The 12,124-nt window shown below is 49.5% G+C and overlaps 2 protein-coding genes across 7 annotated transcripts in view; both read left to right on the top strand.

The window, feature by feature from the left end:
• Window positions 1-2,652, top strand: part of UBR4 (ubiquitin protein ligase E3 component n-recognin 4) — an 88,706-nt gene extending 86,054 nt beyond the window's left edge. For all 6 annotated transcript variants that reach the window (XM_088066480.1, XM_088066479.1, XM_088066478.1 and 3 more), the window contains 3 exons: window positions 709-799; window positions 1,518-1,680; window positions 2,194-2,652. In XM_088066480.1, coding sequence (XP_087922606.1) covers window positions 709-799; window positions 1,518-1,680; window positions 2,194-2,258 — 319 coding nt within the window. In that variant the 3' untranslated portion in view covers window positions 2,259-2,652. The remainder of the gene's footprint in view (window positions 1-708; window positions 800-1,517; window positions 1,681-2,193) is intronic.
• Window positions 2,653-10,452: 7,800 nt separating this feature from the next.
• IFFO2 (intermediate filament family orphan 2) overlaps window positions 10,453-12,124 on the top strand; it is a 42,107-nt gene continuing 40,435 nt past the window's right edge. Inside the window, exon 1 of the mRNA XM_088066668.1 lies at window positions 10,453-11,075. Coding sequence (XP_087922794.1) covers window positions 10,468-11,075 — 608 coding nt within the window. The 5' untranslated portion in view covers window positions 10,453-10,467. The remainder of the gene's footprint in view (window positions 11,076-12,124) is intronic.

Genomic DNA, 12,124 nt, shown 5'->3' with positions numbered 1-12,124 from the left:
TTTATTGGGTGTTTATAAAATTAATTAAATTAATAAAAATAATAAAATTAATTAATTTAGTAAATTAATAAAACGTTACTAAAATGAATTTAATAAATTAATAAAATATTAATAAAGTTAAGTTAATAAATTAAAAATTAATAAAATAAAATAATTTAATAAATTAATAAATGAAAATAATTTAATATATTAATAAAAGATTAATAGAGTTAATTGGTTTAATAAATTAATAGAATATTAATAAAAGAAATTAATTTAATAAATTAATAAAAGATTAATAGAGTTAATTAATTTAATAAATTAATAAATATTACTAAAATTAATTAATTTAATAAATTAATAGAAGATTAATAAAGTTAATTAATTTAATAAATTAATAAAATATTAATAAATGAAATTAATAAAAGAAAACAGCACCTCTCTGTTCCCACTGGTGGAACAGGAGAAAACACATTCAGAACATCTGTGCACCCCTGCTCTGGGAACCAAAACTTTATTTACAAAACAGTCCTTGAGAGGAAAAAAAAAACAACCAAAATCCCAAAAGGCTTTGGGGAAACAAACCAACCACTGAGAGCCTGAAAAGCTCAGAAAATCACCTCCAAAACACCAGCCAGAGCCATTCCCTGCACTGCTGGGCTCTGGATGTTGTCAAAACCTCCCCAAAAATAAAAGTGATTTAAGCACAGAGCATTTTCCTTCTGGCAGACTGGCAGACAAGGCTGTGAAGGAATATTCCACCTACCGCTCGGGGCTGCTCTTCTGGGCACTCGTGGATCTCATTTACAACATGTTCAAGGTAAGGAGAGCCCTGCAGCTCCTCTGACCTCGGCACTGGGATGAGTCTGAAGCAGAAATCAAAATTTGAAAGCGCTTTCTGCAATTTGGAAATGAAAATGCAATTTGGAAATTCTGCAATTTGGAAATGAAAATGCAATTTGGAAATTCTGCAATTTGGAAATGAAAATGCAATTTGGAAATTCTGCAATTTGGAAATGAAAGTCTCAGGATGGTTTGGGTTGGAGGGAGGTTAAAGCTCATCAGGGACAGGTCCCCAGCCCCGTCCCACCTTGTTCCAGCTGTTCCTCACCCTCACAGGTGAGGATTTCTTCCTTTTTCCACCTTTTAAGAGCACAAAAGGCTGCGGGGAGCTGCTCTTTGTAGCCCCTGCAGTTCTGCAGCTGAAGAATTGAGAATTTCCCAGCTGGCAGCACTCTGGCTCATTTTTCCTGGGTTTTGGGGTTCATTCATTCCAGGGAAATGGCTGGGTGAGGAAAAACCTGCAGCTTCCACTGAGGTTTCAGTCCTCAGGGTGAAAAAATACCTGGGAGCTTGTTTAATTCTGTTAAAAAATGAAATAATCACAAGGTTGCACTTGGGGAATTGTTTCCTCTGCTGGTTGTTTGCAGGAGGTGGGAATCCAGCAGTGGGAAGAGGCACCAGATTTTGCAGTAACTTCATTAATTTCTTAATAAAACAATTATTTTGGGGCTGATTTGGTGTCTGTCCCCTGCCAGAAGGTGCCTACCAGTAACACAGAGGGAGGCTGGTCCTTCTCTCTGGCCGAGTTCATCCGACACAACGACATGCCAATCCACGAGGCTGCAGACAAGGCCCTGAAAACCTTCCAGGAGGAATTCATGCCAGTGGAAACGTTCTCTGAGTTTCTGGATGTGGCTGGTGAGTGTTTGCTTGTCCTTTTATAGGCTGGCAGCAGCCGTGTGTCGCTGCTGCAGCTGCTGGGGAGGGCTCAGCACGGCCTGAGCTGTCCCAAAAGTGCTGGGACACTCACCTGGTAGGAAAAACTCCCCCAAAAAGGTGTTTGAGGGTTTTTGGTTGGAGGCTGCTGGACAGATGTGAGCAGAGGCAGCAGTTGGGTGCACCCAGAGTTGTTCCCCAATGATTTTGGTGCCTCCAGGAATCCAGAGATGTTAAAAACCTGCAGCTGCTCTTTCTTCTCCCAAAATGTGTGCCCCAGGCCAGGCTCTCGCTGCCCAGCACAGGGAGCAGAGCTGGGAGCCTGGAGCTGCCCAAGAGCTGCTCCATTTCATTTAATGTTCCACTAAATTCACATTTCAGCCTCTCCTCATGCCCTAAAACACCCCTGCAGCCGTCAGTGGCCCAGCACAAATCCCTGCTGGGGGCAGGACAGCCTGCTGGGGCTGACTCTTGTCTGTCTCCTTCTGTTCCAAGGACTCTTGTCAGAAATCAATGATCCCGACAGCTTCCTCAAGGATCTCCTCAACTCCATCCCCTGAGCTGCCAGCACGGAGAGCCTTTGGGCAGAGCCTCCATCGCTTGCCTTCCACCCCTCTGTGTCCCTCCTCGTGCAGTCTGGCCCTTCCCTGAGGAGTGCTGCAGGTTTTGGGTTTTTGGGTTTTTTTTTTTTTGTTGGAATTTTTGGTTTGTTTCCCTTTTTTTTTTTTTAATTTTTATTTTCTACAATTTTTATTTTTTTTTTTTTTCTTCTCCTCCACGGAGTGATTTGGAAATTTAGATTTGTTTTATCTCGTGTTTTCAGCGCTTCTATCTGTAAAGCCTTGTGCATTCAAGCTGTTTGAAAGAACTTGTACAGAGAGGAATCCAAACCAGTAAATCTTAATGCTTTAGTGTGCAGCTCTTTGAAGTTAAATAAACCGAACAAATGGGGAAGCTGGGCTGGACTGGTGCTTGGAGGAGGCAGGAGCCTCGGTGCTGAGGTGTTCCTGCTCCTCCTCAGAGCTGCTGCTCTGTCCTGGGGCTCTGCAAGGACATTTCCTCCTCTCCTTCCTTCCCTGGGGGGCTCTGCAGGGACATTTCCCCTTTTCTTCCTCCCTGGGGGGCTCTGCAGGGATATTTCCCCCTTTCCTTCCCTCCTCAGGGGTTCTCCAAGGACATTTCCCCCTCTCCTTCCTTCCTGGGGGGTTCTCCAAGGACATTTCCCCCTCTCCCCTCCCTGTCCCTGGCTGGGTGCCTGCAGCAGCTCCGTGGAGCGTCCAGGACCTGGCCTGGCTCTGTCCCAGGCTCCAAAGCTCGCTGTGCCTGTGATGGATGGTTCCTCTCTGGGGTCTGTCCCCATCCCTGACCCCCCTTTGGGGTCTGCTCCCATCCCTGTCCCATCCCTGGGGTCTGTCCTTATCCCTGTCCCTTCTCTGGGGTCTGTCCCCATCCCCTTCCCCTCTCTGGGGTCTGCTCTCATCTCTATCCCCCCTTTGGGGTCTGTCCCCATCCCTGTCCCCCCTTTGGGGTCTGTCCCCATCCCTGTCCCCTCTCTGGGAGCTTTGAGCCCCCCTGCAGCCCTGCCCTGATCCTGGCACGCTTCTGCTGAGGCTGGAACCCAGGAAATGGCATTTGGAGCTTCCTCAGCTCTGTTTGAACTCCAATTTCCTAGCAGGGTCCCATCCCAGAAATAAATAATAATAATTAATAAATAATAATAATAAATAATTTGAGAGGCTGGGTATCTCTCCAGCCCCTGTGGTGCCTGCTGCTGCTGCTGGGGAGGGAACAGGGCAGGAAATGTCCCGGGAGCTTTGGCTTGGGACCCCCTGGACCCCCAGGGTTTGGATCTTTGGGAGCCACATCAGAGAGCAGACAGCTCTGGGAGAGCCAAAAGCAGCTGCTGAAAAAAACCTTTATTTTGGTTTTTTCAACCCTTTTTATGAGGTGTTCCCATACAGGTTAACCTGACTGGTACAAGGAACAACACCTCTCCCATCCCAGTGATGGGACAAGATAAAAACACTCTGAGAACATCCCTGTGAGTGCTTTGAGAATTAAAATCTTATTTACACAGCAGTCCTTGGGAGAGAAAAGCTTCCCAAAAGAGTTTTCCTTGGGAAACAAGCACTGAGAGGCTGGAAAATCCCATCCACAGCCTTCCTTCCCCTCAGAGCCCGAGCAGAGCAGCCTCGGGGTGCCCCAGCTGCTCCTGCCTCTCCCCAAGGAAGGATTTCCCAATGGGAGAAGCCTCAGCTCCAGCTCAGGGTGGAAATTCTGCTCTGCTCCTCCGGTGCTGGCCCAGAGCTGCTGTAAAAACAGATCCAGGAGCTCCCAGCAAGGAGAATCCCGGGATCTGCTCCCTGCAGGAGCCTCGTGGTGACGGGAGGGGAAGGTTTGGAGCCCCCAGAGCTGCCCTGGGGGGCTCTGCAGGTAGAAAATGCAGGAATTTGGAGGATAAAGGTGCCTGCCCAGGGCAGGGGGGGGTTTAGGGACAAAGTGGGGCTGAGGAGGAGCTGGGATCATCCTGATGGAGCTCCCTGGAGCAGCCTGGCCCGGGAGGAACAGCAACAACAACCCCAGGAGATGCAGACAGGGAACAAAAACCCTTCTGGAAAGGTTCAGCTGGTCCAGGCCACGCAGGGAGGCTCCAAAATCCTCAAAAGCAAAGAGCTGCAGCTCCCAAATCCCCTGCAGTGGGGCTGGGAGGTCAGAAAGGCTTTGGGGAGTTTGTTATTTAAATTAGGAACGAGAAGAATGAGGGGAAAATCATCGAAATGGATGAAATGATTCAAAGTGATGACCTGAACTGCAGAGTCGACCCCTTCTCCAAAAAATAAATCAGTTTATTTGCCAAAGACATGATTTGGAGGAATGAAGGAGTTGTTTGTGGTGCAGGAGAGCCTGGGTGAGCTGTGGGATTGCTTTGAAGCTGACTGTGGGCAGCAGCTCCCCGAGTTCCTGCCATCCCAGGGTTGGGCTGCAGGATTTAATTAACATGGGGATTAATTAAACCCGGGGAGAGCAGGGACAGGGAAACCTGACCTTTCCCGGGAATTCCCTGGTGGATTCCTTGTCCTGCTGCCTCCTCCCTCTGCAATTCCCTTCTCCAGGTTTTCTGGAAAAAATTCCCTTTTCCAGGTTTTCTGGAAAAAAATCCCTTTTCCAGGTTTTCTGGAGCCTTCCCTCTCCTCCCTTCCCAAATTCCAGCAGCTCCCAGCCGAACTTCCCCACCTTTCCCAATCCTTTGGGTCCCTGCAGTTTCCCACAAGTGTTTCCACACGAGCAGCGGGGCTGGAGCTGTGGACACAAAACATTCCCTGGATTTTTCCCACATGGAAAATGCGATTTTTTTTCTTCTCCCTGGACGTCTGTGGTGCCTTGGTGGAACCTCGAGGGACGTCTTGGGGTTTCAGCGCCCCAGACCTGGCTGGAATCCCACATTTTCCTCCAGGAATGACGATCTGGCCGCTCCAGGGTGCAAATTAAATCCTGCAGGATTGGGAATCCTCACTTTGGGACTTAATCCTGACCAGTTCCTACCCCAGGGATCAAACTTGGGGGTCAAACTTGGCAGTCCAGGCTCCCAAATGAACTCCCAAAACCTCCCCGAGCTCCTTTTGAAGGAGCCCCCCTTGGTTTGTGCTCCCTGATAAAATCAGGGTTGGGCTGGACTCGTTTTCTGCAGGTGGGGATGATTCACAGCTCACGTGTGGGGATCCAGGATTGGGAAAAACAAACCCTGAGCTCACCAGGAGGGCGATGAGGAAAAGGCTTTTGGGTGGATTAAGGACAAAATCAGGGATGACCCCCCTGGAACAGCAAATTTATGGGAAAAGCTGGGAGCAACCACCTGAACCTGCAGGAATAGTTACTGCCTTCTTTCCAGGAGGGGAAAAGAAAATCATGATTAAACCCCAATTTGCAGATTTTTTTTTTTTGCAGGATTGACCCCAAACCTTCTCATGGACATCTGGGGAGGAGTTTCTCCCAGGCCGCTGTTTTTAACCCCACACAAAGCCAGCGGCATCCTCGAGTTGGTGCCGAGGTTTGGTGGCACCGAGGGCTCATTCCCCTTTTCCTGCTGCTGCTCTCCGCTCTTTGCTCCCCCCGAGCTCCTCTCCCGCAGGAAACCGGGAAAGCCGCGGGGGAAAGGATCCAAAGCTGCGGCTCCGTGACCGGGGCGGGGACAGCGCGGGTGGGTGCGGAGCATCCCCGGGGCCGGGGGGAACATCAGTGCTCCGGTGTGGAGGTGTGATGTCCCTGAGAGTCCCGGGTGTGATATCCCGGTGTCCTGAGAGTCCCAGGTGTCCCTGAGAGTCCCAGGTGTGATATCCCGGTGTCCTGAGAGTCCCAGGTGTCCCTGAGAGTCCCAGGTGTGATATCCCGGTGTCCCTGAGAGTCCCAGGTGTGATATCCCAGTGTCCCTGAGAGTCCCGGGTGTGATATCCCAGTGTCCCTGAGAGTCCCGGGTGTCCCTGAGAGTCCCAGGTGTGATATCCCAGTGTCCCTGAGAGTCCCAGGTGTCCCTGAGAGTCCCAGGTGTGATATCCCGGTGTCCTGAGAGTCCCGGGTGTGATATCCCAGTGTCCCTGAGAGTCTCCAGGTGTCCCTGGGAGTCCCGGGTGTGATATCCCGGTGTCCTGAGAGTCCCACGTGTCCCTGAGAGTCCCAGGTGTGATATCCTGGTGTCCTGAGAGTCTCCAGGTGTCCCTGAGAGTCCCAGGTGTGATATCCCAGTGTCCCTGAGAGTCCCGGGTGTCCCTGAGAGTCCCAGGTGTGATATCCCGGTGTCCCTGAGAGTCCCAGGTGTCCCTGAGAGTCCCAGGTGTGAAATCCCAGTGTCCCTGAGAGTCCCAGGTGTGGTGTCCCGGTGTCCTGAGAGTCCCAGGTGTGGTGTCCCGGTGTCCTGAGAGTCCCAGGTGTCCCTGAGAATCCCAGGTGTGATATCCTGGTGTCCCTAAGAGTCCCAGGTGTCCCTGAGGGTCCCAGGTGTGATATCCCGGTGTCCTGAGAGTCCCAGGTGTGATATCCCGGTGTCCTGAGAGTCCCAGGTGTGATATCCCGGTGTCCTGAGAGTCCCAGGTGTCCCTGAGAGTCCCGGGTGTGGTGTCCCCGCCCCCGGGACGGGTCCCAGTGTCCCCGTGGGTCTCCAGGTGTGATGTCCCTGTGTCCCTGTGCTTCCCCAGGTGTGATGTCCCCCCTCAGAACAGCCCCGGGTGTCCCTGTGGATGCTCCAGGTGTGGTGTCCCCTCCCCGGGACAGGTCCCGGTGTCCCTGTGAGTCCCCAGGTGTGAAGGTGACGTCCCTGTGAGTCCCCAGGTGCGATGTCCCCTCCTCAGATCAGTCCCTGCTGTCCCCTCTCGGGGGTGACACAGGAGGGAGGGGTCGGGGGATGCTCGGGGCAATCCCGGCCCCACATTCCCGGTCCAGCTTCCATCGCAGCTCCCACCAGGAAGATTTTCCTTCACTGCTCCTCCAGGTGTTCCTTCACTGCTCCTCCAGGTGTTCCTCAAAACCTGTCAGGCTAAAAACGCACAGCGAAGCAAGGAAAATAACCACGATGGCTTCTGGAGGAGAGGTTTAGAAAGGGACCTAAAAATCAATCCCAGTTCAGTGCTCGGAGCTTTGGGTGCCGCCCCACCCAGAAAAGTCGGGGGCAACAACGACAAAGAAATCATTTATTATATTAATTTAAAAATCATCCCGCTCTTCAATGAATCAGAGCAGCGTGAAGAGTTTGAGCATTTTGGGATCGCTGCACCCCGCGATTATCCGGAGCAATCCCCTCCCCTGGGCACACCTGGCCAGCCTGTCCGGGCCCATCGCTGAATATTTCACCTCTCGACTCAGCTCAGATGCAAATGTTTTGTTGCTAAGGAAGCAGAGAGCGTCTCCACGGAAATTGCGGCGTGTCCCGACCGCGGATGCTCCGCTCAGCATCTTTGATCTCCTCCTGGGCCTCTCGGGGCGGCTCCCGGCTTTGTTTGGGAAATATTTCCAGCTCCCCAGGGAGGAGGAGAGCCCCGGCCGGGCTGTGCTGAGCTCAATCCCCACCCCAAATTTTGAATGAATCCCAAATTTTCGGCTGCTGGGCTCGTGCAGCCCCCGCTGCCCGTGCGGAGCATCCTCTGTCCTCTCCCCGGGTGTGTTTGGTGCTGTGACACCCGGAAAGCCCCAGATGAGGGGAAATGAGGATTTTGTGAGCGCAGGAATAAACTCCGCAGGGTTTCGGGAGCAGCTCCTCTCTGCCCTGAGCGGGCGGGACAGGCAGGAGACACAAAAATCCTTTTGGGGATACAGAACAAAACCTGCCGGGAGGAGAAGCCGCCGCTCCCTGGAGCTCATCCCTGCCCAGCATCGCCGCTTTCTGCTCCCGGCACCATCCCCGGGCTCCCCCGGGACCCTCCCGGGCCTTTCCCGGGACCTTGGGATGCTCCGGGTGTTTCTTTGGGGCTGGCTCAGCCCAGGAGGGACCGGGACCGCTCCTGTTCCCCCTTCCCAACAAAAACCCCGGAGCTGCTGGCAAAGGTCGCGGCCCTGGTGATGCTCGAGCCCTTCACAGGGGGAAAAAACAGGAGTTTGGGGTGGATTGTTAAAGAAAAAAGAGGTTGGTATATTTTCTATATAGAATTTAAAAGTTTAATAGACAATTAGGAGATAAAAGTAAATATACAGATCCGGCCGGGTGTCTCTGTGTTCATCTCACTAACAAAGGATTGTCCCTTAAAAACAGAACCCTGCTACATATCCATGAATTCTCTATAAATTATTTTATTTTATTTTATTTTTTCTTATTTTATTTTATTTTATTATTTTATTTTATTATTTTATTTTATTTTATTTTATTTTATTTTATTTTATTTTATTTTTTCTTATTTTTTCTTATTTTATTTTATTTTTTCTTATTTTTTCTTATTTTATTTTTTCTTACTTTTTCTTGTTTTTTCTTATTTTATTTTATTTTATTTTATTTATTCTTATTTTATTTTATTTATTCTTATTTTATTTTATTTTTTCTTATTTTATTTTATTTATTCTTATTCTTATTTTATTTTATTTTACATTATATTATGTTGCATTATAAATACAAATAAGAGTATAAATATATAAACACAAACACAAACATAAATATTTATATATTTATATAAATATAAATAAACATATAAATATAAATATAAACAATAAATATAAATAATAAATATAAATATAAATAAACATATAAATATAAATTATAAAATATAAATATAAATATAAATATAAATATAAATATAAATATAAATGTAAATATAAATATAAATATAAATATAAATATAAATATAAGTATAAACACAACCTGGCAAGCCCCATGGTTTTATTTCAAAACTCATATTTGGGTAAACACTTTTCCTGCACCATCCTGGGAGATTTCCCCGTGTTTCCCTTGCATCATTCCGTGCCCAGCAGAGCAATCACATCATTCAATTAAAAATTATCCTTTGATTGCCCCGAGGGCTGGGAGCAGCACTTGGGAAACGCTCATTTAATAACTGAATTAATCTGCAATCAGCGTTCTTTAGCACTTAGGCAGGGCTCTTCTCCGGGAGAGCAAAACCCAAGCTTTAGAATTTATCCTGTTTAATAGAAAATTGGGAGATAGAAATAAAACAAAATGTACAAACAGGCCCGCAGCATTCAGCCAAGAGAACACCTTAATAACAAAAAATAGTTCTTCAAAATAGAAATTTATCACATATTCATAAATTCTCATACACAATTCAAACATTCCTCTTAAGTTTTAGATGTTTTTTTGTTTAGTTTCGACTCCCCCCTCCCCAACAGATCAATCTTGGCCCCGTTGATTCTCACGCTCTCTGATATAAAATAAATTCTTTATTTAAATTTATCTCTGATAAATTCCCGTCACCGCTGTCTTCATCTGGATAAAATCATCCAAGAATTTAGGGGGGTTTCTGGCTATCTTTTCATTCTCTGGGTTATATGAACAAAAATAATTTCTATTTTAATACCATGCTACAACCTAACATATAAATCTATATAAATATATCTATATATTATAGCACTATTTCTAAGTTTTATCAATAACAGAAATAGAAGGAACCATTTTAATACAGCAAAGATTTCCAACATTGTACGCACAGCATTCATTTTAATATTTGCGAAAAGCCGATAATGTAAATTAAATGTAAATATGTGTTTATAACAGCGGGCTTGGTGATTCCGTGCTGTCCGCAGCTCCTTCACCGCGCCTTTGTTCATTAATGCGGGGATTCCTGTGGGCTCTGCAGCGCCTTCGGACCCCTCGGCTCCCCAGAAATCCTCCAAAGTCCTCCAAAATCACCCAAAATCACCCAAAATCACCCAAAATCCCCCCAAAACACCGAGCGCGCGCTGGGGACACGTGGAGGGAGCGGCCGCGGCTGCGGCGCCGAGGGGCGGGGCCATGCAAATGAAGGGCGTGGTCGCCCATGCCGAACAAGGTAATGTGGGCGTGGTTATGCAAATGAGGCGCCCGTTCGGGGCAAGGGGCGTGGTTATGGTATGAACGCGTGTGCATGGGGAGGGGGCGTGGTTATGGAAATGAGCGCACGCGTATGGAATAAGGGGCGTGGCTTGCCGTGTGGGCCTCGGCGCGCCCGCCCAGAGCCCTCGGAGTCCGGAGAGCGCGGCGGCGGCCGCAGAGACGGAACCGGCACCGGCACCGGCAGCTCCTCCATCACCGCCGGGCCCTCCGCCACCGCCGGGCCCTCCACCACCGCCCCCTCCGCCATGAACTCGCTGCTCTTCGGGGAGATGGCCCGCGCCTTCTCCCCCGCCGCCGCCGCCGCCGCCGCCGCCTCCTCCTGCCCGCTGGGCCCCGGCGGGGGCGGCCCCGCGGCGCCCGGGGGGGGCCCTCCGGTGACGGCGGCGCTGCGGAACGACCTGGGCTCCAACATCCATCTGCTGAAGGGGCTGAACGTGCGGTTCCGCTGCTTCCTGGCCAAGGTGCACGAGCTGGAGCGGCGGAACCGGCTGCTGGAGAAGCAGCTGGCGGCCCAGCAGAGCGAGCGCGACCGGCGGCTGCGCTACAAAACCTTCTCCCGGGACCAGGCGGTGCAGACGGACGGCGGGACCCCGGCGCTGGTTCCTCCTCCGGGCCCCGGGCACGGGGCTCTGCCCTCGCCGCCGCACTACGGCCGCTTGCCCGGTACCATCTGGAGCTACACCCAGGTGCGGCGCACCGGAGGCGGCGGCCTGGAGACCGTGCAGGGCCCCGGCGTGTCCTGGGTGCACCCGGACGGAGTCGGGGTGCAGATAGACACCATCACCCCCGAGATCCGCGCCCTCTACAACGTGCTGGCCAAAGTCAAGCGGGAGCGAGACGAGTACAAGAGGAAGTGAGTGATGGGGGATGCGGGCGATCCGCGCTGCACTGCGGGGAAACGGGGCCAGCCCTCCCCGGGAGCGCTCGGGGACAGCGCGGAGGACGCGGGCACCGCGCTCCCCCTCCCCGGGGGTCCTGGGGGGTTTTTATTCGTGCCTAAAGGGGAGTTGGACCTCGTCTTGGTACCCAGGAAACTGTGGGGTCCTTCCCTGGGGGAGGGGATGGAGAGCCTGGATCCAGTGTCAGCTTAAAATATAAAAAAAATTATATATATGTGTATATATCTATCTATATCTATCTATCTATCAATCTATCTATATCTATCTATCTATCTATCTATCTCTATATTTATCTATATATATCTATATATATCTATATATATCTATATATATATCTATATATATGTATATATGTGTATATATATATATATATACATGTGTGCATATATATATATAGACACACACACATATATATATATATTTTTTTTTAGAAGGGAAAAAATCCGTTATTAGTATTGCATAGTTGCTCCTAAATTTAGCTCGCCTTCATTTTTTTTCACATATATATATTTTTTTATTTTTTTTTGTGGTCTGATTACTCCAGTAGTCGGTTTGTGTGCGTGCCAGCTCCACGAAATTAGCTCAGCGCTGCAATATTTGGGTTGCAAATACTGCAGGGCAGCGTTTGCGCTCCGAGATGTTGCTCGGAATTAGGCAAAACAAAAGCCTTTTGTAAAGCTCGCTGGTCTGGAGGTCTCCCCTGGCCTGTGGCAAGCCCTGGGCTTGGGATGGTGATGGATGGCGTTCCCTTGGATTGCTGCTTGGCTGAGATGGAGGCCAGAAGGGGGAAAAAAAAAAGTAGTTTGGCTTCTGCAGGGAGATTCGTGCATTGTGTGAGGAGCTGCTGTCCTTCGTGGGCTCTCTCGGCCGGAGTTTGGGCGTGTTTAGCTTTAAAATGATTAAAATTCAGGGTTTTGTCGTGCAGAAGGCACCGAATCCGCGCTGGTTTTGCGCATTTCCCGGCTCTGGGGAGCGCGGATCCCTCCAGCCCAGCTTTGCAGAC

This window comes from Pseudopodoces humilis, chromosome 24 (assembly GCF_049639895.1).
Source record: "Pseudopodoces humilis isolate 2021_Gansu_Grassland_sample_001 chromosome 24, ASM4963989v1, whole genome shotgun sequence".
Taxonomy (NCBI): Eukaryota; Metazoa; Chordata; class Aves; order Passeriformes; family Paridae; genus Pseudopodoces; species Pseudopodoces humilis.
This window is presented reverse-complemented; position numbering and strand designations above follow the sequence as displayed.